At 44.6% G+C, this 27,281-nt stretch overlaps 1 protein-coding gene across 1 annotated transcript in view; it reads right to left on the bottom strand.

Moving 5' to 3' along the window:
• Positions 1–21,612, bottom strand: part of Cacng3 (calcium voltage-gated channel auxiliary subunit gamma 3) — a 99,064-nt gene extending 77,452 nt beyond the window's left edge. Inside the window, exon 1 of the mRNA XM_051145190.1 lies at positions 20,955–21,612. Within this exon, the coding sequence (XP_051001147.1) occupies positions 20,955–21,165 (211 nt within the window). The 5' untranslated portion in view covers positions 21,166–21,612. The remainder of the gene's footprint in view (positions 1–20,954) is intronic.
• Between the last annotated feature and the right edge of the window lie 5,669 nt (positions 21,613–27,281).

Here is a 27,281-nt window from a genome sequence, read left to right as displayed (position 1 = left end):
AATGTTACTTTTCCTTCCCTGTTCTGTTCACGCTCCAGACAGAACTTCAAAAAATAAAAACCTAGCAACTTTGGATTTTTAAATACCTTGTGTTTGTGTGTGTGTGTGTGTGTGTGTGTGTGTGTGTGTGTGTGTGTGTGTGTGTAGGAATGGATGTCCAGGAAGGCCAGAAGAGGAGACAGACGTTACAGGAGGTTGTGCACTACCAGGTGTAGATGCTGGGAACTGAATTCTGGTCCCTTGCAAGAGCAACAGGTACTCTTAACAGTTGAGCCGTCCTTTCAGCCCCAAAATCACCATTTTAAACTTTCCATAGTGTTCCCAGTGGCCCCAAGATAACATGAAACTTGATGTATCTCTCCAGTCCAACAACTCCTCCAGCCTTGTTATTTTCTGCACTCACTCCACCTGTGACTACACACCTGGCCACAGCTATTCCTGACTATTTGGGGTTCTTGAGATTTTTCTTTTGCATGAATCTCTTTAGTCCAGGGAAGCTACTGTGATGGGGGTGCCACAGTCATGCTATTTGAGTATGGATTCTGTCCTGCGAAATGGCTGTGTGTAGGACAGTTGATATGCCTGTGCCCAGGTTTTTTTCTTCTGTCACATAGACATAAAGAGAGTTGTTAAAAGGCTCGGATGTGAGGGTAGAGATTACTTAGCATGGATGTTGGCAGATAAACCACAAACAGTGTTATATATGTTTGTTCGTGTTTTACCAACCAGGATGGCTGATCTTCACTGTCAACTTGACTAAATTTAGAGTCACCTAGGAAACACACCTCTGAAAGCACCCTTCAGGGTGTCTCCAGAGAGGTTGGGCAGAGTGGTTCTCATCCACGCCCACACCTCTGCCCTGTGCCACTGGTAATTTCCAAATGTATATTTTACGACCAATTGCCTTCAACATCCTCAAGTTGTCTTTTACTAGGGTTTCTGCAATAATTACTTGGCTTTTCTCCCTGCGTATCCCTAAGCTGACTCTACATGGCTCCCAACTTGTTTTAAAAGCATCAATTCAAAGCTAGGCTCCATGGCAAATGTCTATCGTCTTAGCTCCCAGGAGGCTGAGACAGGAGCCTAGCTTGGGCAACATCGTGAGAAAATCAGAGTGCCAACACCAAAAAGAGGATGGTGGCTGGAGGTAAGCTCCTTTGATGGCCAACTAGCAGATAGAGCCACAGACTCAGCCATCCTTTCTCCAAAATGAGAGAGAGGGACACAGGAAGAGGGATGGAGGGAGAGAGGGCTAGAGAGACAGATAGAGAGAGACAGAGAGAGACAGAGACACACAGAGAGACAGGGAGACAGAGAGAAGCCGAGAGACAGAGACAGAAAGAGGGAGCTGTGTATTGCCGGGGTGTCAGCTGTTGTCTTCCTGCTATGACAGAACACCTGACAACTTGAGACAGGGCAGTTTTATTTTGGTTCACAGTTTGAGTGTACTGACTATCCCAGGCAGCATGAGGCAGCTGGTCACTCTGCATCTGCAGTGACGAATCAGCGAGGCAGGTGCTGGTGCTCAGCAGGAGGAAGGCTGGCCAAGAGGAACATTTTGCTCAGTGGTGGCCCAACAGTCCTGTCCGTTCTGCAAACACCCCCCTCCTGGCACAATTTCTTTAGTTGTAGGTTACAAGATGGTCAGTTTATAGGTTTAACCCCCACCCACCACATGCCTGAGGATACCCAGCTCACTCTCACCCCCCACCCCCACCCTCCAGCCCCGGCTTTACTTCATCTCACAGGGAAGTTAAGTCTTCACAGATCTCCACTTTTTGTAGAGTCACAGCTAACAAAGCCACGAGATGCTATGAATCCTCCAGATCCCATCAAACGCTACCTCAGCAGGGTTGCGTTTTAATCAAAGCCACTTCTTTCGGGACTGACACCTCGCATTGCCTCTTACATCCCAGAGATGGCAGAACAACGGCTTGCCCTAGCTGCAACTAAAGAGGACTCGGAGACAGAGGCCAAAGCAGCCAGGGGACCGTTTCATCTCCCATAAGAGAGAGAGCAGAGCGAGAAAAAAAGCTGATGACTGTGTTTCTCATCTTCGTTTCTTCCCTCAATGCTTTCAAGTTTGTCAACAGAATGCAAGCTGAACCGAAGGAGAGGCTTGAAAAATCTGGGACTCAGATTCTACACATCTATACATTATCAGGCTTTTGTTTGTATAGATGGCATCAACTTGATATTTCTGTACCATACATAAACTCAAAAGAAGTGCAAATCCTTATCTTAAAACTCACAGGGAAGTGACAGTAGATCCGAGTGTGTGTTAACATAATTCACGAAAATGTCTGTTTTCCAGAACAAAAAAGGGAAATGACAGGAGTAGTATTTCTTTTCATTTGTTTGGCAAGTCTTTTACTTTTCAAAATGTTTATTTAGTGTGGATGTATCTCTGTGTGTACACATCCATGCCAGCGTGCACATGCAGAGGTCAGAGAGCACCTTGTAGGAGTTGGTTCTCTTCCTCTGCCGGGGGTCCTGGGAACTGAAGTTATCAGTCTGGGCAGCAGGCACCCAGAGTTTGAGCCATATCCCTGGCAAACTTCTTTAAGGCATATTTTCTATCTGCCTCTGTGTTTGATTACTGCTGGATGTTTGCATAAGGGAAGAGGAAAAAACCACAGCTTTACACAAATATCTGATCGGAAAAGACGGAACCTTTGAATGGCCTTTGAAAATAATTGTGGCTATTTTTTTTTTTCATCTTACACAAACCTCAAAAAGCAATGGCTTCTTAAATGTTTTCTTTTTTATCATAATAGTAGTAGACCATGTAACCACATTGAATTTTCATGTCTTATCACATGAGGATCCGTGGTTCTCACCCTATGTTGTTGCTGCAATGTATACTTAGAAGGCTATTTTGTTTCTGTTTCTGAGACAGGGGCTCACTATGTAGCAATAGCTGACCCCTTATGCCAACCAGGCAGTTCTGGAACTCACAGAGATCCACCTGCCTCTGCCTCCCGAAGTGCTGATATTAAAGGCATGCATTAATATGCCAAGCATAATTTTTTAACAGCATATGTTTGGTCATTTGGAAAATATTGATTCATTGAATTATGCAGGTCTTTTAAATTGGGCACATTTCATCACACAATATTAAAAAAAGAAAAAGAAAAAGAAAAAGAACATCGAATTGGTTCACAGAGCCAGATACAAGTTTTCCAAAATTGTAGTTTTCACTTGAAACCTTGAATTTTATCCTTGGCAACAAATACTGTTGGTTGCTTTTTTTGAAGTGACAGGCTCAGATCTTTTTTTTCTTTTTCTTTTTCTTTTTTTTTTTTTTTTTTTTTTTTTTTTTTTTTTTTTTGGTCTGCCAAAGACCCAAGCCTGAATAACCATAATTTTCCTATCAGTCAGTCATTCTTTCCAGAAAATATGGCATCTCATGGAGGGAAAGCAGCTAGTTTAGCTCACAACTCAGTTGCACAGGGCCTTCTATGGAGACCCACAGCAGACATAGGCTTACAGTGGAAGTGCTCTGTATGTATTTCCTATGTTTTTAGGGTATCAAAACACCCCCCACAAACTGAGATTTTAAAAAAATCTAACTTTTGTTTAAAAAAAAACCCAACTTCATTTAGAGTATTTTAAACATCTAACATTACCTTTCACTGTGTGGGGGTGGAGACAGGCGTGGTGACAGTGATTGCTTGGACTTCAGCCGTGTTGTTACTGTAGTGTGCACATCACTGTGCAGCAGTTGCCACAGTGGACAAGACGTGTCTGTTCCTGCCACTCCTCCTGCTCTGAAATATGTTTGAAGTTGCTGGAATGCTCCCTGGAGGCTGGCCTGGCCCTGCACCCTGACCTCCATGCTGTGAGAGATACTGGTTTTCAGAGTTAGATTGCCTGAGTTTGGATTTCACTTGCTGGCTCTGGTGTGAGCTGGTGGCCTCTCTGAGTCCCCCGTGCTCATCTGTTAAACAATGATAACACCATGTAGGGTTTTACAGGACTAAGAAGAGGTGGGTAAGCACGCAGTATACGTCAGCACGCTGCTACTTACTAACTGCTGCCAGCTCCCAAGTGTGGCTCATCGGCAGATACTCTAGAACACAGAGTCCGTAGAATCTGGACTGTCCTTATGAGAAGAGTCAGATCCAAGATTTGTCACCAAAGACTGTGAATCTGATTTGCTGCTACTACCACCATCAGTTAAGCCACTGGTTTGGCCTTAATCTTCTTTGAGTCTTGTGAAGATTCTCAGTGACAAACAGAACGGTGGTTACCACGGTCTAGATGATTCTCTGTTGTTGGCAGAGCAGTACCTATGAGTAGATTCTATGCCATGCCTATGTCATGCAAGTGGAAATAACCAACACATGTTTAATGTAGGCTCCGGCACTTTCCTAAGCTCTGCACATTCACACAATGTAACTATTTACATAATGTGTGCAGCTATTCATACAATGCTGTCTATAGCTACAATGACAGTCCTTATTATAGGTGCGCTAACTGGGATTCCCGGGAAGTTAAGCAAAATGCTGAGTCACTCACCCATATTAGTTGGACTCGGATTTGACCCCAAGTCATATGGTAGCATGAGTCTGTATTAGTTACTTTTGCATCCTTGTGACAAAACACCGGGCAGCAACAACTTAAAATACAAAGGTGTCTTTGGGTTCAGTGTGGCAGAGGGTTTAGCCCAGCATATCAGAGAAGTGAGCCAGTATAGGCCATATTCTAGTAGTTCAGGAAGTAACAGGAAGTTGTCAGGGGTAGCATGCCTTCAAGGATCTACTCCCAGTGACCAACTTCCTCCTCCAGTTAGGCCCCGCCTCTCAAAATTTCCCTGAACAGTACAACCCTCTGGTAAGCAAGTATTCCAGACATTAGCCCATGAGAGACAGTGTAGCTCCAAACCATAATGAGGTTGAATTCTCTTTTTTGTTTACTTTGGTTTTGTTTGCTCTATTTTCAATTTTTATTTATTTATTTATTTTTTGATTTTTTTTTTTTTTTGAGACAGGGTCTCTCTGTGTAGCCTTGGCTATCCTGGGCTCCCTTTGTAGACCAGGCTGGCCTTGAACTCACAGAGATTCACCTCCCTCTGTCTCCTGAGTGGTGGGATTAAAGGCATTCGCAACCACGCCCGGCTATTTTCAATTTTTAAAGACAAGGTCTTTCTATGTAGCCTTGGCTGGCCCAGAACTCTCTCTATAGCCCAGGCTGGCCTCCAACTTGCTGCTGTCATTCTGTCTCTGCCCATAGGATTACAGGCATGCACTACCACACTCTATAAAGAGTTGACTTAGTAAATTCTGGTTGGTAATAAGGAAGCCGGAAAAAAAAGGTGGGGGGGTGTAATGGTTTTCCCAGAGCTGTGTTCTGAGGTTACCCTGCTTAAAAAGAAATCTTTGAATCAATCAGAAACTCTAGGAAATACGGAAGTTGCACCAGAAAGCCTGAGCACAGGTGTAAACATATGCACAGCGTGATTTTGAGCAATGGGCTAAGTGTTCCGAGATGCCATTTGAGCACTTGTCTCCGGGTGTCTCTGAAACCACAGAGAAGAATGTGGCCGTAGAGAGCAACTCGGCTTTGTGCTGAACATTCTACAATCACAACCGTAGTAACTTGAATCGGTTTTCAAATTCTGACTCTACTGCTGGAACATGGAAGATGCCGATGTCTTTACAGGCCACTCGCTAATGGAGTTGGACGGTGGGATGTTTATTTGCAGAGCTGAAGCTGGAGCCGGAGGCCCTGTGCGAGCCAGGCAAGTGCGCAGCCTGTGAACCACCCTTGATTTCATCTCACTCTTTTTCTCGGTGATCTTTTAAACTTTCTCTCTGATAATTTCATACATGTTTACAACATGACTCCCTGATATGTCTATCCATTTTCCCCTCTCCTACCTGAAGAGACTCAGAACTGGTCAGAATTCTGAGACTAAGTGACTGCACAGGCTCAGACCTTCTTGGCAGCACTCTGCCCAAGCTCAGGAAACATTCCAAAAGAGGGAGCAAAATGCATGTAAGAGCCAGAGGATGGGGGAGGGGAGGGTAAAATCCTGTCTTCTGGACATGACGTGGCCATTGCACTCATGTGTGCCTAGCAGCTGTGGTAGTCTGCACAAGACCCACTCAAGGTCAGGTTAGGATGAATCTTAATGATGGAAAAAAATACAGTTGACAGACGTGTGGGTAGAGACGAGGAACCTAGACATTTTTATTCTGTAAAGTGGGAAGCTAGGACATTCTGCTCAATGTGCATGGGAAAGAAACGAAGATTTATATTATTTTTTAAAATTAGAGAGCTAATCAATACAGAGAGGATAGTGAGTTGGATAAATCCTTACCTATCACGGCAGGAAGTCAATAGGCTACAAATCAAGAAATAGAGAGATGAACATATGATTTAGAGATATGGGAATAAACACAGGGAGTGTCAAATCAGAAATGGCTTTGAAGTAAAAGCTTTGTATGGCTGTAAGGGGTGAGTCTCCCAGGCATTGTCAGATTGTAACGACAAAGGATTGTCATTACAAACTTTTCTTCATATTGGATTTTAAAATTCGATGAATGATTCAGGGCCTTAATAAATTGAAAGACATCTTACTTACTCTTCTACTGTTGTCAGAAGACACCAAAACCAAGGCACCTTAAAGAAGAAAGAATTTGTTGGGGCTTATAGTTTCAGAGGGTTAGAGTCCATGGCCACTGTGGCTGGGAGCATGGCAGCCAGGGGCTCAAGCAGTAGCTGAGCACTCACCTTTTGATCCACATGCACAAGGCAGAGAGAGTGAAATCAGAATGGTGTGGGCTTGTGAAACCTCAAAGCCCACTCGTGGTGGCACACCTCCTCCAACAAGGCCACGCCTCCTAATGATTGCAAAGTAGTCCAACAGTTGGGGACCAAGCATTCAAAGATAAGAGCCTATGGGGTGGGGGTGACTTCTTAGTCAAACCACCAGACAAGATCAATCTCGGAAGGCTTTTGAGTGCAGTAAGAACAACACGAACTTGAAGAGAAGCATATTCTCTCTGCTACGTGTTAATAGAAGACTCAGTAAAGCAGGAAAACAGAGAAGTGCTATCTGCCAGTCACTTAACTACACCTGAGCAGCAGTCATTTGTGTGAAGGGAGGGCGAGGCTGCAGAGCAGTGACACGGGGAGATGATCAAGTTGGCTTTGTTCTATACTGGGGGTCTTTTTAAGACCTTCGAAGAATTTTAAGAAAAATATAAAGTCTGTGGAAATAGTTTGGTGGTAGAGGGCTCATAGAACTTCTTGAGTTTGATTCCCAGTACTGCAGAACAAGATTTAAAGCATGATACAGGGAAAATTCTACTAAGAAAGATATAAAAATATCAACTATCTAGGATTTTTTTTTCAAAGTTTAACATGAAAAAGAGAAGCTGGGTATGGTGACATTCAACTCTAATCTTAAAGGTTGGCAAGCTGAGGCAGGAGGATTTCAAGTTTGAGGCCAGCCTGGACTGTAGAGTAAGGTCAAGGCGAGCTAGAGATAGAGTGTGACTCTGCCTCAAACAATGAAGTGCACACACACACACACACACACACACACACACACACACAAATACACACAGGCTTAATCCACTGACATGCTTTCATGGATTTTCCAGTCAGCTGCTGCTTCCCTGTTCTCACTGTCCTCGGTTTAGCTGTAAGAACCTGGGAGCGCTGACTTCATTTGTGTAACCTACCCAGCACTGGCCAGGTCAGTCCTCTGTGTAGTCTATATAGTGCTTGTTGTGTAGTTGGCATACGTGTCTTGAGCACATAGTGAGGCCAGCCACTTTGAAGACTCACAGCCCTAAGAACATTTCCATGACAACCCCACATTGACTAATCCAGGAACTCCTCCTCTTAGCAGCAGGAGCTCCAGCCACTGCTTGCCTCTTCAGCAGCATCTTCCCCACACAGGAACCTGGCCTTCCTTATTCTCTGCCGCAGCATCCTCCAGACATAGCATGGTGTCTCGCACACTGTGGCAGCTTGGTACGCACTTGAAGAGCAAGGAACCCAGACCCAGGCTGAAGCTTCCTCTCCCAGAAACCACTTAGCATCTCTCGTTGGATCTCCAGGCTTAGCAGGGGCCCTGCATGGCATGCAAAGCCAGTTGGAGCTGGGTAGCACAGGGCCTCAGTGGTAGAGAGCTTGCCCAGGGTGTGTTAAACCCTGATTTTGGTCCTCAGTTCTGAGGAAAAGGAGAGTGAGAGAATCTGTGGGTTAGGCAGAGGTTACTCAGCAGGAAGGATGATTCTAAGAGCTTCGACAGGTTCTGTAAGACATCAGAGTTTCTCACTGATGTCCCTTTTTGGTATGGTTTTCCACAAATAAGAAACTGAGTGCTGAAGGAACCATGGGCTTGTCTTCGGAGGAAGGAAGGAAGGAACGCAACTTGGAGATGGCGTTTTGTTGTTCGCATCGAAGACAGTGGTTGGGGACACAGGGTGGGAGACAAGTTTGAAGACTAAGCTTAACCTTCTTGTCTAACAGGAGCAAGGGAGACCCGGGGGCAGTGTGCAGCAAACGACCCAGCGGAGAAGACTCTGAGCATGTCTCAGGACCTGCGTCCAGTCCCCACTACCGGGACTAGGAGGAGAGAGACGGAAGAAGCTGAGCAGGAGGAGGGAGGAGTAGGATGAAGTGGGGAAGGAGAAGAGAGGGAAAGGAAGTAAAAAAGAAGTGAAAGGAGAAGAAGAGAGGCGAGGGAGAAGGAGTAAAGAGGACTGGGGAAGAGAGGAAGATGGGGGGGGGCGGGGAAGAGGAGATGAGAGTGGAAGGAAAGAGGGGACAGTGATGGTACAGGCATCCACTCCTTGATGGGCTCTGAATCCAGGCTCTGTGTGAGCTGGCTTCCTAGGCCCCAAATGCATCTGCTTCTCTCCTTCTGGAAGCCCCTCCTCAGCCACACTGGACTTCTTGAGCACCAGGCACAGCCCCTTTGCAGCTGCTGTTCCTTCCCCCCTGCAATGCCATTCCTCACACAGCCACTTGGCTTCTTTCCTCGCCTCATTTCCATTTTGAGCTCAAGGTCACCTTCTCAATGCAGCCACAGTGTATGGATTTCCACACACCCAATTTCACGCATACACCTTCCCTTAGCATACCTTTCCGTGTGTTAGGACTCGGTCCTTTCTTAAGCCAATGAGGTGTCATTACAGTAGAGCCCCAGGGCCTATAACTGTAAATTCATCGTTGGTATTCATGACAGGGACCTCAGGCCTGATTTCCGAAGTTCAGACTTTATTATTCTAGTTATTGCCACTTCCTACTGCTCAGGAGGGAAGCAGTCACTTCTCAGAGGGGCCATTCCAACCCCGCCCAGCAGATCCTTCACTCAGGCTAACACTTTACCTCTTGATTTAGTTTTTTCTTTTTCTCTGAACACTTAGAGTATTTTAATCACAAACCACATCCCTCTTTGGCAAAAACAAACACAACAAAAAATCCCACAACAACAAACCAATACTTTGGAAACAAAAAACTCAGAACTACTTCATAATACAAACGTTGAAGCATTTTCTGCTAATAAACAGCTGTTTGGGTCTATGTCCCACGCTTTTCAAGGAGCTGAGAAGGCCTGTTGTAAATGTCTGTCCATCTATAATGACTCCTCTGATCCAGAATTAACTCCCATGGGGGCCAGGAGAATTTTATGACAGGTCTCTTCATAGCCACCTGTGATTTCTGGAATCACATTAACTTAATGGTTAAATATCATTGTATTTCCACAATTCCAAACAGCATATGCTACCGGATGCAGGGTGGCCATGAGTGCAGCTCCTACCCATGCAGGTAACAAGTACACATGGGGTACAGAAACAGTGTCTGTTTGGTTTGTATGCAATATGCCCACATGGCACGGATTTACCGTTTTTTTTTTTTTTTCCTTCCCCAGGTTTGCACCCAGAGTATTGAGGGAATTTCAAGGTGAGACTGTTGAAGTGCTGTGTTACATTCTGGGAAGAGATAGAAGGCAGCAGACCATGACACAGAGTCAGGAGAGCCATGGCTCTCAAGCTGCGGGCTACTGGATTGTGTGACCTCATAGCTGGCATTTTGGATTGATTATTAAGAGAGTGGCTCATAAATGCTTAGCAATCAAGCACCTAGGGTTTGGGAGACAGCAAAATGGATGAAGTACTTTCTGCACAGGGGACCTGTGTTCAGACTCCCAACAGCAACATGAAATCAGGACACAGTGGTGTGTGCCTGCAACCCCAGCACTAAGGGTGGGCAGTGGAGGGGACGGGAAGATCCTGGAGCTTGTTGGACAACCAGTCTACCAAAAATGTCCAGCACTGTTGGGGATTAGCACAGGAACACTAGAAGCTTAAGCTAATCAAATTATTCTCTTGCCTGCAACAAAGTTAGTGCACATTTCATGAGCATATACTACACTCTGGGCTCTGGGACAAAGGTTATGGGAAGGTGATGGCTAGAGTTCTTGGATAACATTACTTCTAATATTCAAATTAAAGACGAAAATGATGGTGTTAGGATTTGCCTACCCTCTGTCTCATCCCAGTTGCCCACTTTTGGCTCACTCTTGCCCAAAATTAGTAAGAATCAAGCTTGGCGGAATATTGGTCTGCTGCCCGGTGTTCCTCAAAGATGCCTGAACCCCTTTAAGTGTTGCCTGAGAAACTGGCCAAAAGCTGATTCCTGCCTGACACAGCATTTAAAGCTCAAAGGAGTCAAACCAGTGACATGACCAAATCTTAATCCTCAGAAGAGGGGACAGTCATGAACCTAATCACATGCCCAGTTTAGCAAATCTCAAGCTCCATGTGGAGGCAGTGGTGGTGCCTCATGGATTGTCCCCCCTCCCCCGCATTTGCCAGGCTCCTTGCACTTTTACTTGCAAATGTTTGATGCTTCCTTTTCAAGGGAAAATGCCACTGGGTCTGTGGAGGTGGTGTTCCTTCAGAGCCCAGTGCTATAGTGTTAAGACCCTGCTAGTTTTTACCTTTTCTTTTTCTTGGTGTTGCTTTCTGGGTTTACAATCAAAATTAACAACTCTTAACATTATGTTTATATGTGTGACATGTGTATAAATGCTCGCGCGCGCGCGCGCGCGCATGTGTGTGTGTGTGTGTGTGTGTGTGTATACACTCACACACATAGTGTGGGGATGGTAGGCAAAGGTTGATATCAAGGAATCCTTTATCACTCTTTCTCCCATTTCCTATTTTTGAACCAGAATCTCTCACTGACCCTAGGTCTCACTGCTCGGTAAGACTAGCTGGCCAGTGAGCTGCAGGACCTGCCTGTTCCTACCTCCACAACACTGGTATTACAGGGTTAGCACCACCACTTGCTGCTTTTTCTTTTCTTTCTTTTTAAAAATACTGTTTATTATTTATTCAGTATCCTGCCTGCATGCCAGAAGAGGGCACCAGATCTCAAGTCCAGATGGTTGGGAGCCACCATGTGGTTGCTGGGAACTGAACTCAGGACCTTTGGAAGAGCAGCCAGTGCTCTTAACCTCTGAGCCATCTCTCCAGCCCACTGCTCTTTCTTTTGAACATGGGTGGTGTGGATCCAAATCCAGGTCCTTATGCTTGAGCATCAAGCACCTTGCTGACTGGGCCACATCCCCATGCCCCAGAAGGACAACTTATCATGATATTTGCAACTATTGGATGTTTGTGTGCCAGTGACTGACAGAGTGGGCGGGATGAAACCCATCCTTCCAGGCCTCGGCTTTTACCTGGGGACAGGCAGTGTAGAGGTTTGGGTGGGGCTGTGCCTTGTATCCCTACAAGCTCCCAGGGCTGTGGGTTTGTGAACCTACTTCATCTCTCTGAGTCTCTGTCTACTTGCTGGTGGCACAGAATGGCTAGCAGGAGACTGGCTTCTAGAATAATCAGCTGATCCTGTTAATACAGTGTATCCAAGTGCCTGGCAGATAATTAATGAGAGACGGCAGGTGGGAGGATTTGAACCTCAGCTCTGTCTTCCTATGTAGATGTCTATAAAATGTGGGCATCGGTAATATCTATTTTCTGAAGAAGTCATGGGGGTCACGTGACACTGTCTTAGGACACTGCTTAGATAGTGTGTGTCTGTTATTAACTAAACAAACTAGTGTTCAGAGGATGGCTGGGAAACTGAGCACACAGCCCAAAACAATGAAAGTAGGTGGCATATGGAAGGTGATTGCTAAGTGTCAGGTGTTATTTGTACTGCGTTATTGTGACTTCCTTTGGGCATTGTCATCGTCCATTCTTCTACTCCTTTCATGAAAGCATTGGATCCCACAGGCTAGCTAACAGTGTCCCAACCAGTTACCAGTATTGGGAAGGCGGAGCACATGTTCTTTGGAGGTAGGCCACTTCGTGGGACCCAGGGTATAGGACTACAAGTAAATCTGCTTTGCAGAGCCATCTAGAGGGGAAATGGTAATCAAACCCTGCATTTTCCTTCATCACTCTCTCATTATATGTTTGTTTGTTTATGTATTTAACATTCAATGGCTCCCCCTTTTGAGGAAGTAGTGAGTCCTGTGTCCCAATGAGAAAAATCTCATTTCCCTTAAAGAACCATGTACAGAGCACTAAGAGGGAAGAGGCCCACACTTCTCTTTCATAGCTCAATGTTGTTACTGCTTGCCTGGCTAATTCCTGAGTGCTGAGACCCTGCATGTGGGCTTTCTTACGAAGGCACAGGCACTGGCTTTTGGAGGGCCCTAGGGTCCCTTCCCAGTAATGTGCTTCCTTGCTGGGAAATAACTGACTTTGGACTGGGCTTCCCCATCTCATGTTGGTTTCTGTCCCTGGCTGATGCTGTGACTTCAATTGCCAACCCGGTACCCTATAACTATTTTTAAAGCCTCTCTTCTCAATATATAGGTTCAGCTCTGCACTTAAGTGCATGGCTGGTGACTGGAGTTGGGGCTCAAGAGAAGCCTGGTAGTGTGGCTTCTTTGCAAGCATTGTACAGATGCACCAAGGGCTTTTCAGCTAATGGAGATCTTTCTCCAATATGACACTCAAGCTTCATTCAACTTACAGAACCCGTCACTCCAAACAGCCTGCCCCATTGTCATACACTTTTTCAACATTGTTGTTTCCTCTCCATATACTTGCTGACATGTGTCCCTAAACAAGTATCCAAACCAGAGATGAAATACTAACCCCTCTTTTCCCTACGTGTTCTTGTGTGTTGTGGACCATTCTTCTTGGATCCCAAGGTAGCTCACCGAAGAACCACAAGTAATGGAGAAAAAAAGAGCACTGGCATAAGAGAGATAACTTTCCATCTTAAAGCAAATTAATACTGTCTGACATGGATGAATCAAGAATTAATGGTCAACATATTATTGACAGAACCACAGACACAGCAAAGGAAGTCATCTTTGACAGGTGGGTGCCACAATTTGAATTTGAAACGCCTCTAGGCAGGTATGCTGAATGTTAGCGCCCTAGAAGGGGCACCATTTGAGGAGCTTTTTGGAGCCTTTAGACCTCTAGCTGTCAAGTAGTTCAGTAGAGGCAGGCCTTTGAAGGTGATCTCTGGTTCCTGATTCCTGCCGCACTCTACTTCCTGTCTGCTGTGATGTGAACAGCTGTTCTGTGCTATTTGTTTCCACCGCCCTGATGCCCTGATGCCCTGGCCAAAAGCATGGGGCCAAGCAGTGGCAGACAGATGGAACACTCTAAAATTGGGTTCCGAAATAAGCCTTTCTCCCTTAAGTTGCTTCCATCAGTGGCATCATTTTGGTGATGGCATCTGCAAAGTAATATGCCTGATAAGGGGACAACCAGAGGTTAAGCCATCTCTAAGCTCTCACACCCACTGAAAGACGGGTCTCAGATAAGACTCCAGGCTCCCATGGCCCCAGACATTTGCTCTTGCCCCATAGCCTCAGGTGTGATGTTTCTATTGTAGAGCAGTGTGTCTACAGCATCTCTTAGGGTGCCCAGGACAGAGAAGAAGAAACCAACCCTGCAATTTTTAAAGGTTTCTCTTTAACCCCATGAACACTGTTTTCATTTGGAAGGTGATTTCATATCGCAAAGAATAACTTTCAATCTGTTAAAAACACATTTCTACTAACGTACATAGTCAGCTGATGTCAAGTTTTATTCAGTTCAACAGTGAGAATTCAACTCAACTAGCAGAATCATAAAACTGATTTAACAGAGAAGGTAATTTTTTTTTCCAGTAACAAAATTCTGAAATAAGACTGTAAAGTTAGATGTAAAACCTGCAAGCTGGGAAGTGCAAGCCACTATATTTGGGGTTATCTTTTTTTAACTGAGCAGAAATCATTTGCACTGTTACTGAATAAAAAATTATGTTCATCTCCTTTATTTTTTGAACTAAATAAACATAGAATTATTGGATTCAAGTGTACTTCTTTAAAAGACAAAATTATACAAAAGTAGAGTCCCCAGAGGGTCAGATGGTCCCTTAGGCGAACTTGTTGTACACTATTCTGTGAAAACATGAGAAGAACCCTGGTGTCATTTTGCCTGGTTTCTTATATTTTTCAACACATATCAATAGTCCACACTAATCAGTTTGGCAATGCAAGAAAACAGTCTCTATTGTATTCCTGAACTTATGATTTCAAGGGATGAAACCAACACAGGGATTTTCCAGGCATTTACTGCCTGTGATGGAACAGAAAAAGAAGAAGAAGAAGAAGAAGAAGAAGAAGAAGAAGAAGAAGAAGAAGAAGAAGAAGAAGAAGAAGAGGAGGAGGAGGAGGAGGAGGAGGAGGAGGAGGAGGAAGAGCAGGAGGAGGAGGAATGCTGTGTTTGGGGTAGGAAGAAGATGCCTGGGGGCTTTGTACCAATGAGGGCACAGCTGGAAGTGAAATGCTCAACAGTCAGTTGAGCACAAGACCAGTCCACAAAATAGATGGTAGCTATGGTTGGAGAACGGTCATGATTAGAGGTGTAATATTGGGAGTGTAGGGGTCAGGTGGGCCCTACTTTCTATCTGGACACCACTTGCTAACTGGGAAAGCAACAGGGCATCTGAGCATTAATTTCTTTACTGGCCAGAGCAGTCACTTCTGCACTGTGGCAAGCAAAATACCCATCAGGCTTTTGTCTTTAGTTCATGTATCTTAGCGACCTGGGAGGTCTTGGAAATGGGCGGGGTGGCTTCAGCAGTGGTGGGGAGCTGGTGAGGGACTTTGGACATGTGTTGTTTGCCAACACTATGGAAGCAGCCCAGCATCTAAAACATCTGACTATGCGGGGACACGGCACAGCTCGGTGTTATTCATGTTCCTCTTCTGACCTCTACCACCTTCTCAGCCCTAACTCATCCTACATGTACAGCTGAGGTCGCTCCCTCACACCCTGCCTTATGACTCTGGACCACCTTTTTCTTGTCTTGTGACTATTGGGTTTTAAGGGTGAGAAGGAAGAACGCATGGAAAGGACCAGAAAGTCCAGCACTAGAAAGGAGGTGCTCTAGCTTGTTCTATGCTATGGCTTAGGTGAGGTGACATGTACCATCTAGAAAGTGGCTGTTTTAAAGCTCTAGGACATAAAGCAGTGTGCCTCAAAGATAAGACCCCTGTACCTAGAGAGTCTGCATTCTCACGGGTGATATAGGACAGGGAGGTGTGCAATGACATATCTGAGGGTGCCTAGCATGGGGCTTGGCACCCAGGACATACTCAAGAACCCCCTCCCTTGCCTTCTTCCTCAACTGCATCTTTGCAGCTTCCCCCCAAAGGATTCTGAACACATAAATAAAGCTGGAACCCCATCTGGCTGAAAAAGCCAACCATCTGCAGATTTGGAAATATGGGGGAACTTCTAATGACTGGCTAATTTTTTTTCTCATTTTTTTTTCAGCCAGATGTTTGGTGTCATCTAGGCCCATCTGCAGTAGAAACAGAGATTTATTGAACTTCTTTCTCTTTGGTCTTAAGTTCCCTGTGCTATAATCCTGAGTGGGCTTTCTTTTCTTAATATCTAAAGCCCTTTTTAATAAGTTATAAAGAGTAATTCATGAACTGAGTATGAAAATAGAAATTTTCTTTAAAAGGCTATTTAGGTAGTTTTTAGGGCTTAAAACTGGCAACCCACTGACAAAATTAAGCTGCAATGTAAACACAAGTTTGGATGAATCCATGTTTTTAAAAGGTGAACTATTTGCTTATATTTTAAAATTCAAAAATTTAATGCCTGATTTTTCTTTGATCTTTTTCTTCTTTCTATGTATATGCATATGTTGTATATGCATGTGTACATATATAGTTATGTGTGTGTATGTATCTGTGTGTGTTTTTGTGTGCACAAGTATGTGTGTGCACACATGGAGACTAGAGTCTGCAGTTGGGTGTCTTCTTTGATTGGTCTCTACCTTACATGTTGAGTCAGGGCCTCTCACACAAACCTGAAGTTTCCTAATTCAGCTAGTCTAGTTATCCAGATTGCTTGGGAAATCTGTGTCTGCTCAGATCACAGATAGTCCGCCATAACCACCCAGAACTTACATGGTGGGGGAATCTCAACACTGGGTCTTACCTTCGCATAACAAGCACTTTTCCTACTGAGCCATTTCGCTGCCCCATGCTTGACTCTTCTTTACCTGATATATTGGGACATACGTGATACACATTTCCCCAGAGTCAAACTCAATTCAAGTCGACTAAGAGTTGTTCTTTAGATGGCCTCTCCAGCTTGGCACAGTCCCCACTACCTTCTTTCGCTCCCACGTTGAGATCAAAGTCTGGCCATCATGTGTTGTCTACTATACAGCTGCACTAAAGAGTGTAAAATGCTTTCTTCATGCTTCACGTGACCTGGCTAGGCCACACGGACAGTGGATTTGTGACTTCTTAACCTCATCTAAAGTTCTTATCTTAGACCTGAGTAAACTGAGGTCCAAGGGAGGAAAGCAGCATAAACAATTTACATGACTATTAGGGACAGGCATGTGATTAGCAGCCAGGATTCTTCCCTACTGGGCAAGTGGTGTCCCCCCCACCTTCTAAATGCATTGCTTTGCTCGGACTAAGCCCTTTGGTGGATTTTTTTTAAAAAACAAGGGAAGTGGCTACGGAATACATTCTCATTCAAAATTGCACGCTGCCTTTGAAAACATGCAGCAGCGGGTTGGGACTTTGTGAATGCCTTGCCTGCTTTCCAGATAATGAGTCAGGCGATTGCTTGGGTTTCTCGCTGTGGGTGTCTCTACATAGGTTGACTGGTTTTTCATTCAAAGTGCATCTTTTGCTGTGCTGGGTTTGTTCTTGTCTGGCGGCTCCTGCATCCCTTCCGTTGCATTCCATCGCTGCACAGACAAGCTGGATGTTTTTGGGTCTGAGTCTTCTGAATGGAAAAAAACCATGTGTCTGGGCATCCTCACTAGTCAGTGTTTGTACCAGCAGCAAATGAGCTGCTAGAGCTCTCTAGCAATGCTCTGAGATTCTGCAAGACTTAGGCTACCTACCACCTGCCAAGCTGAGGCACTATGCCCTTGGTCCAGTTATGGAACCTCTCCTAGCCTCAGTTTCCTCAACTATATGGTGATAGTACCTACACCTCTGAGCTCTTCTGAAGATGAAATACCTAATAGTTTAAAAAAAAATGAAAACAGCACTACTACATAGTAAGACCTACTCTGCTAGGTCATAGGAGTGACAAAAGGAAGTCGCCATCTCTCTCTTGAGAGCTGTGGTGCTTTTGAGCATTCTCAGCCATCCCCAGACCTACTGTAAGCATCCATTACATGTTGGCTCTGATGTCATAATTGCTTGGCGGATTTTTAAGAACTTTAGACGTCAGGGACCCACAACAGATGTATGGAGGCATAGAATGTAGCTGTGGAGTCTGATAATCTATTTTTAAAAGCCTATTCATGGGATTTGAGTGACTAGCCAAGTTTGGGGACAATTGATATTATTAATTTTTAAAAAAAGATTTGAATACTTTTGCTGTTAGGGGACTCATTATCTCTGGAAGGATCGTTTGCCATGCTGGGTAGGAATTTATTTATTTTTATTTATTTATTTATTTATTTATTTATTTATTTGTTTGTTTTTTTGAGACAGGGTTTCTCTGTGTAGCCTTGGCTGTCCTGGATTCACTTTGTAGACCAGGCTGGCCTCTCGAACTCACAGAGATCCACCTGCCTCTGCCTCCCAAGTGCTGGGATTAAAGGCGTGTGCCACCACGCCCGGCAAGGAATTTATATTTCAGTAAAACCTGTCTTCCTTGAACTCACTTACTGACCCCTGTGAGGCCATGTAGAAAATTTCAAGTCTCTCTTGCAAGTGACAGCCTTTCTTTCACATGTTTGCACACAGCTGTCATGTCGCTCCTTAGTATTCCCTTATTTGGGACAAAATTACCACATTGTCTCATGCCTCTTAAAGTATGGGAAAAAAAGAGACTCCTTTAAATTATATGTAAGAAAAAAAAAATGAGCGACAATGCTCCCTGCACTGGTCTTTAGATGAGTAAAGGGTCAAAAGCTGAGGGTGTTGTTCTGAGATAGACAGGAGTTGGTGAATAGAGGAAGCTATCTATCTTCCCCTCACAGAGGAGGACATCCTAGGAGGTATGCCTGCTGCTGCATGTGTCAGTTTTTAATTTAATTTAATTTTTATTTTTAATTTTTTCCCTTTTTAAAAAAAAATTTAAGTAATTTATTCAGATGCATGTGTCTTATCATGCAGAAAACAGAAGCTCTTGCAAAGTCCTCGAACACTCAATGTGTTCAGTTTACTGAGAAGAACCATGGCTTAAAATTTTAGGCAGGCCCATCTAGATGCTAAAAACATCTCAGAGTCATGAGGGGTTATATAGCTCACTGAGTGGAATGCTTCAACAATGTAAAATGTAGTTGAGAAAAACTAGAAGAAGACACCAACAAATCTTCTGGAAAGAACTGATTTGCCGAAGAACACATCTTCAATTCAGCTAATTTTCCCCTGATTTCCTTTCTTACTTACCCCACTAAGTCTGTGGGACAGTCACTTTGGACTCTGGTCCCATGCATAAACTGTAGGCACAGAGTAGCATGCCAAAGAGAAGAGAAAACATTCTTTATGAGAGTTTGGAGAAAGGTTCAGGAAATTTAGGCCCTGATTTTATCCTGACAGATGTTTAGGTAAATAAGGCAGGGTGAGAGAAGTCAATATTGGTGTTTAAACTTACATTTCCAGAATAGTTCCAAGAGGCAAAATGATTATAAATGACAAAACCTGGTATACTTGCATATGGTTTTGGAAGGGGAGAAGCCTGGGTTAAAAAAATTTTTTTAATGCTACCTATGTAAGTATTATCACACTTATCAAATCACAGTATTGCAAAAACTGATTCCATCCATTACTGACAACACAGCAAAAGAAATGGTGAGATTTCCCCAAGGTGAATAACCTCATGTCACCCAACTGCAAACGGTCAGAAATAAGCACAAATGTTAGATTCTTGATGTTCTTTAGCAAAGAATCATTTCAGAATTTCTTTCAGTACACTGGATACAGTGTAAGCTTGAGCAGTCGTAACTCAAGACTATGGGTTCCAAATCAATCATTTCTTGGGTTTACTGAGAGTTAAAAGGGACAAACATCTTGGCTAAGTATGTAGAGACCATTTGCAGCATTAGTTGGGTTTTGTGACTGACATGGTTCTCACCCCACCTAAAGCAGCCCTTTCCATCCCAGGTTTCCCACCAGTTGCAAATCTGCGTTGGAAACAGAACCAACTGTAGTGGCGCTGTAGTCAGGAGAGTTCAGCGCGTCAGGCTGTGGGAAGGAGGCCAGAGAATGATGCAATATTACACTAGCAAGTGATGTCATAGCATGATTTCCGAAGTCATTTACATAAATGTGAGCTCCCGAGAAACCCTGAGAAATGCCACAGGGTTGCAGGTGGAGAGAGCCAAGGGTGACTGAGGGGAGGGGGAGGGAGCCTATATTTTCTTAACTGTCACCGTGATAAACTTCATTGGCTCCCTGGAAGCCAGAAAAACAACAAAAACCAATCAACCAAACAAATAAACCCCCTTCTTAGTGTCTCTTTGATCTAGTGGCTCCCTCAGGTAGCAGGTTCACGGAGTTCTGATTTTCTTCGTTATCTTTTTTCACTCCTTGTGATATCCAGGCATTCTCCAGTGAAATTGACAGTCACTCTTCATGCAGTGAAGAGACTTTAGTACTGACACAGGCTGCCTAAGAACCTGCCTTGCCTCATTATAATTTAGAACAAATCCTCTAATTTTTAAAATTAGAAGCAATGAGCTGCAATTCTTAGAGTCAGTCTCATCTAAACGTCAAGGAAATACATTTGCTGGTATGGGCGTGATTTATGAATGAAGTCAGGTGGATAGCAAACACGAAGACTTCAGTTTTACTTTGATTCCAAATAATGAAACACTTATTCATAAAGACGTTTTCTTTAGCTGTGGGGGTGTGAGAGTTGGGGTTTACATGTTGTTTGTTCCCTATACCAGTTAGCAAAGGAAGTTCATTGCAGTGTATAGTTAGACCGAACTCGGAAGAAGCTGGTAAGATTTTTTATTGAAAAAACAATCATAAGTAAGCAGACCAGAGTGCCAGGTCAGATCAGTCCCTCCTCATCTCCCTCATCACTTTCTTATCTTCCCTCCCTCCAGTCCTTAGTAATCCCTGTTCACCAAAATGCAATTAAACAAATCCAAAGTCCTCTTCTCTAGACAGAGATCCAAGCAGTGCACAAACATGCCTAGAGATACGGGATTAGATTTCCCAACTGCAGAAGCTGCTTAGAGTGTTACAAAATCGCATCCCGTTTAGCTTAGACCAAAACCAATCAACAAGACCCAATCCTTCCATCCAACACAGCACCAGCCTCAGTGGAAGCATAGTCTAGACACTCACACATTTTCAACAACAATATCAACTATTTTCTTCCCTTTCACTGCCTCTGTTTCCCCCAGCACACGTCAAGACACTAGAAGCCGATCATTCAGAGCCAGTGAGAGGAATTTGTAAGTACCTTCCAAGCAGCAGGTCCTCCACAACCCAGAGTGGGTCATTACTTCTTCATTCTTCCTGCTGGTTTCATTGTCACTTGTAGATTTAGTCCTGCACACACCTCTGGAATATAGCCAGTAGTCCGTGCCCACTGCAATGGTCATTAAACTAAAAGCTGCGAAGGCTCCTACAGTGGTGATCAACATCTGGATACCTCTGTCACACATCCTCATAATTCTTCATGGTACTCAGAACGGCTGGGGGTTGGAGGGTGAGATTCAGTGCCGGAGGGGAGAATCACTCTGCAGCTGGGTAACCTAAGACGGCCTCTTCCAAAAATCCGGATCTCCTTTTGTCAGCATCCACGGGGACTTTGGGAAAGCTGGGATTTCCTGTCTTGAGCTCTCTCCAGTTCCCCGAGTCCTCTATGGCCCTCGGGAGGGTGCGGGCTCCAGGGGGTTGGTCCACATCACTGCTGCGGTCAGAGGATTCCTGGGTTGCTTTCATTCCTCAGGAGCTTGGTGAGGACGAGCTTTTGTGCAGGGCATGGCTTCTGAGCTTGGAGCTGCCAGCTCGGTTTGGGATGCGCCTGGTTTCTCACAGCCCTGTGAGACTCAAGGCAAAAGAAACCCAGAGCGGTCTGGTGTGTGAGCGTGTGTGCGTGTGTGTGTGTGCGCGCGCGCGTGTGTGTGTGCGTATGTGTATGTATGTGTGTTGTGTGTGTGTGTGTGTGCGCGCGCGCGCGCGTGCGTGTGTGCGAGCGCGTGTGCCGGGGGTGAGGGCGGATGGCAAAAAATAGCTCTGCTGGGAGGCGAGTCGCTGAGAAGAGTGTTCACTGCTTCCCAAGCCTCCCAGGAAAGCTCTCCGCCTGCTCTCCACACCCCCGGGCAAACTGGAGAAAAGCGAGAGTCCTGGGGCGGGGGCCAGCCACTTACGTCGGAGGGCTGATGTCCGTGGTGCTGAACGGACAGCTCCCCGCCTGTTGCCCAGCCCTTCCTCCTCTCAATTTCAGGTCGTTGAAGGTCCGTGGAGCTGAAGGAACAGGTCCCTTCTGCGCCAGGCTGCCGAGTAGCTCTTTTAGTTCCTAGGCTTTGCACCTGGGGTGCCGAAGGGTCGCTTCCATAACACTCGCCAAGTGCTTTCCTGGAGCCGGCTAGCTAGCTCAGCTCTGCGTGCTCAAGCCCACACCCCGAGCAAAGTTTCAGGAGCCCGGGGCAGTCAGCAGCAGGGCTCCAAGGGCTCTGCAGCGCAGTGGATCTCTCTCTCCTCAGAGGGAAGGGTTACGGACAAGGGCCAGGGAAAGAAGCCCACAGCGCACTCTGGTGCGTGCGTTCTCTCAACGTCCTCCTCCTTATCCCTGAGCCCAATGAGCCAGGCAACTTTTCTCTTTGCTGTGGGGGAGTCCACTGGGGAGACAGAAGCTGGGAAAGATTTAATTTTCTTAAAGGGATGGGAGGCTCTGACTGATGGCTCACTTGGGTGGGCAAAATATTGTCTATGTGTATCTGTCTCAATTTTGTTCATCGGAAAGCAAACCAACATGTCTACCCTCCTCTCTCCGGGGTTCGTGTTTACACAGGAGACAGCGTCCTCACACTAGACCCAGAACCATATATATTTATGAATATATATGTGGCTGAGGGTACTAAATGTACCCAGACTGTTGTTCTCATATCAGGGACCGTGGGTGAAGGGATGAAAGGGTCTCTGAATACACTTCCTAAATATTTTAACGCTTTTACGTTTGAGGGGTGTTGAACTCAGGATGAGAGAGTATTGAAAATGTCAGCATCTTTCCAAAGGCCCTAGTACTATTAATTTGTTAACATCTCTTCTAAGTTAGACCAGGAAGGAGGTGTAATTAGGTCTGGGTTCCTTATTAGCCCAAAGCACAAATGCCATCATCACACACCTGCAAGTTCTTTCCCTCAGAAATAGCAAATGCTGAAAAGAACCTGCATGGGCCAACTTCCCAGGTCCATATGTTCCAGCATATAGATAAGGACACACTAAGTTGACTTCAGGCATCCCAGCGCGGTGCTTTGACCATTTATTTTCCTGTGGTGTGACAGGTACTGATACCCATTTGGATGTTTGGAATTGAGGCTGCGTGGGTTGTTTCTGCAATCCCTGAGATATGCCCACAACAGACTGTCATGGTTGACTGTTATTTAATTGGACAAACATATAATGGGAGGGACTTGTAGGCACATATTAATTCAACATGGTGCCATCTCTGGCTGTCTGAGAGCTTCTATTCAGCTAACTGAGTAGGAACTGTATACTGAAGAAATCTCAGATTTGGCTCACAGCCTTTTTATGGCTTTGATGTCTTTATTTTTTAGGTTAACGTCATTTGAAGATTTGGCTCTTTGTCTTACACACACATACATGTGCACATACAGGTTTGTATGTGTAGTTATGGTGTGTTTATGGCTGAGTGAGTGCTATTGTCAATCTTATGGTGATTTCCGAATACCTATGAATTTGCTGTGGATAAAATGTAGATATGTGAATATATGTATACATCTGTATGCTGCAGTTTGTGGGGTCATGTGATCATGTTTTATATTAATACACAGCTGAGTACATGCATGGATTATATGTATGCATGTGAATATGCAGGTACAGTATAGGTTTGTCTGTTTATATGCATTTAGTTGCATATATGTATGTCCTTCAGTTTACTGAATATTTAGCATAAAACAAAATGAAATGTAAATTTTGGGCCAGGACCATAACTAACTAGATCCTAGAAGCATGGCAAAAGGCAATGGGTGAAGATGCAGGATCCTTCCTTTAAATGACTTAGTGTCTTTTTCATCCTGTATAGAAAACTTGCTTCTTAGTCATGATTATTGGTGTTCTTAATCACTATTTTTTGTACTGTTAATACAATTTTATTTTATTTTTTTATTTTATTATTTATTTATTATTTTTGTATTTATTAACAATTAAAAATAATATTGGTTATTAACCTTTTAATCTCAGACTTGTTATATAACTGAGGCTGGTCTTGAACTGTTTTTCTTGCATCAGGGCTTGGAATGCTGGGATTACAGGTGTGGCTATCACACACAGCTTGCCTGATATTCATTCATTTAAAGGGCTGCATAGTTACATGAAGGTGGAGTTGGTCTTTCCTGGGAGGTTTTATAAGCTAGAGGGGTATTTTCTTCTCCCTCTCAGAAGCTTAAATAACAGGAAGTAATTAATAACTATCAAAACAGCCATTCCTGGGTCTGTTTTATTCTTCTCTGACTGCAGCAGGTGCTCTCTGAAGCAAGGCAGCCATGATGGGAGGGCTTGGGCTTTAGGGGCTGTGTTCTCCATGACTCCATTCACCAGATAGATGCACAGCAAAACAACAGCAGCCCCAGATCCACACCCTCAGACATACCCGGTATCCGGCTGGTGGAACCAAGAATCCACATAGACCACTGAGCAGAAGGGCCAGGCCTCAGGTGGACAAGCAGGACAAAGCACTCAGAAAGCAAAAGAGAAAAGGTTGCATTGCCAAAGAATAGAACATTGTGCTGAAGCTTGGTGACACAGATCATCATCCCTGGGTAACTGCCGTCCAAAGCCAAAGCTAATTTGTACGAGGGAGCATGTGGAACAAGCCAGAGGCAGAGAGTCCGCCATTTAAAGCCTAATAATTTCTCCTCCTTTACTAGGGGACGACCTCAGCTTTTCATTCAGTGTGATGTGTTGGTGTGCACATGGGTGTGTAGAATCTGCTGCTGGGCCTAGAGAGAATTACTCATTCTCACCACTAGAGAGCGCTTTCACCAGTTCAATTGCAGATTCAAAGCATCCTCTTAAGGAATGGAGTCAGAGTCTTCCTCTGTGTTTGCCAATGATCCTTTCTGATCCTGCTCATCTGGCAGGAGATTCAGAAGGCATTCCAGCAGCTTTAAACTTGTGTGTCTTTCTGAAGACTTTTTCCTTCCACTGGACTCTTAGCTTGCCATTAACAGCCATAGTGTATTTATTTATTTGTGCCTTTTGTCATCTGTTAATGTTCCACTTAGGAAAGTATTGTTAACAGATAATTCAATTCTGTAATTGCTTTGAGTGCCCACCATGCATAACACAGGCATCTCCGCACTTGAGATGGTGATGTAAGTCTCATTCTCCAAGGAGCAAGAGGTGCTGTATTGGTAAGCACCAGAAAATCACTGGAGCTAGCCTGAGAAAATGGGGAGTGTGGCAGAGGAATGTGGGGGATGTTTGGGGGGGGGAGTAAAAGCCAAAAAATGCAATTAGTATTGGAATCCCAAAATGAAAGCCATTGGGATCCTTGATGGTTTCTGCTTTTTCCAGCTCTGCCTCTTTTACATCTCTTTCTTTCTTTCTTTCTTTCTTTTTTAAGATTTTCCTTTCCTTGTTGCACTTTGATTGCTGTGGAAGAATCACACCCAACATAAGCAGCTGCCTGGGTGGGTGGGGGGTGCGGTGGAGGAATGGAGTGGTGGTGGTGATCTATTGGTTTCTAGTTTCAGAGCTTTCCATCCATCATGCAGAGAGGGGATGCTACATCAGAGCAAATCACATCATGGCATCCAGGAAGCAAAGAGGGAGGAAGGAATGGAGTAGGCAAAAGGGAAGAAAGGAGGAAGAAGGAAGGAGGGATGGTGAGCATCCCTGGCCTATGGGCTACTTGAGAGCACATCTTTCTCTTTAGGCTAACGGTTCTGGAAATGACCTCACAGGGCTGGTGTTTACTAATCTCCAAGGTGCTTCTCAAGCCAATCAATTTGATAATCAAGGTCAGTTCTCACACCTCTATGTCTTGATCTTCAAGATGGTAGCTAGATAGAGCTCCAGCTTAGAATATCCAGACTTGATAAACTAACTGGTTTAGCTCCCATCATGTTATTATACTTCTGCCAATCAGATGGGCCCAGCGGGAGGGAATGCTGTGATGCAGTCTGGCTAAGAGGACCATACCCTGTGAATTGGGGAAGAGGGGTAGGCTGCTGCATCCTGACACTACACATAGAGGCCAAGGCACAGATCTGTGGCTGAAGGAAGTAGATACAGATCCTGGGCATTTATAAAACGGGCAACCACAGAGGCTAGAGAGACGGCCCAGCAGATAAGAGCACTGGCTGCTCTTCCAGGTTCAATTCCCAGCAACCAGCATGGCAGCTCACAGCCATCTGTAACTCCACTCCCAGGGAATCTGATAATCTCATCTGACCTCTAAGGCCACCAGGCATACACACATGGTGCACAGGCATACATGCAGGCAAAGCATCCATGCACATAAAATAAATAGATAAATGTTTTCAGTGTTAAACATAGTCAATAGAAGAACTGACATTTTCTGATTATATTATCTGAAACAGAAGATGAGGTAGGGTTAGTAAGCTAAAAGAAGACAAACATGGTGCCTGAGTACCTTGGGGCAGAGAGGCCAGGCCAGGTCTGTGGCAGCTGTCTCTTCACTTCAGCCCTTTCTATCCTACCTGGTTTTAAATCTTGTGCAGTCATACTTTGATAAATGTTTAAAGTTAGTTAAAAACTCGAATGAAAACAAGAAGCAGCAAGCCACCTGTCCACTGCTCTCACCTACTTCTCACCCTATCAGGGCAGAAACGCCAGCTGCTTCCCTGAGCTGTCTCTTCATTCCTGATGTCTGGGGTTCTCTTCCCTGAAATATCCTGTTCAGTGGAAAATTTCAGGGCGCGTATGTTGGTGCACAGCCAGATGTTCAGCAGGTAGAGGTAACTTGATGCCAGGCCCGATGACCTGAGTTTAGTCTCTGGGACTGACAGGGTAGAGGACAAGATGCTCCTGCAGGCTGTCTACTGATCTCCACATGCATATCTTGGTAGGCATGTGTCTGTACACATGTGTACATATACATATAAGTAAATAAATGGAATAAATAGTAACTTTTAATTTGCACAAATTAAAACAGATATATTTTGCTTTACTCCATAATTCCATTTATTCCTGAGCTACAAACAAACAAACGAACAAACTAACCACAATCTCAGAGCATCCTTCCCTAACTGTGCTGTCTAAAACACCACCTCATGTTTTTCTCTCACCCCTCACTCTGGTTTGTGTTGTCACAGCATTTATCACACCTGAGTGCACAAACAGATACACAAAACATACGTGAGTTTTTTGTATTTACCCCCCCAACTATCCGATGAAGATGTTGCCTTGTCTTGTTTACATGTACGTTTCCTGACTTCAGACTGGTGTCTAGGATTTAGCAGCTGCTCAGAAAGCATTTGCTTAATCCCTTAGTCATGCAGGTAATGATTGACAGGCACTGTCAACTCAAGCAAGAGGCATATTGTTCTTAATCACCCGGAACTTCAGTCTAAAG

This window comes from Acomys russatus, chromosome 5, assembly GCF_903995435.1.
Source record: "Acomys russatus chromosome 5, mAcoRus1.1, whole genome shotgun sequence".
Lineage (NCBI taxonomy): Eukaryota > Metazoa > Chordata > Mammalia > Rodentia > Muridae > Acomys > Acomys russatus.
Note: the sequence above shows the minus strand (reverse complement) of the source record. Positions and strands in the feature narration are given on the sequence as shown.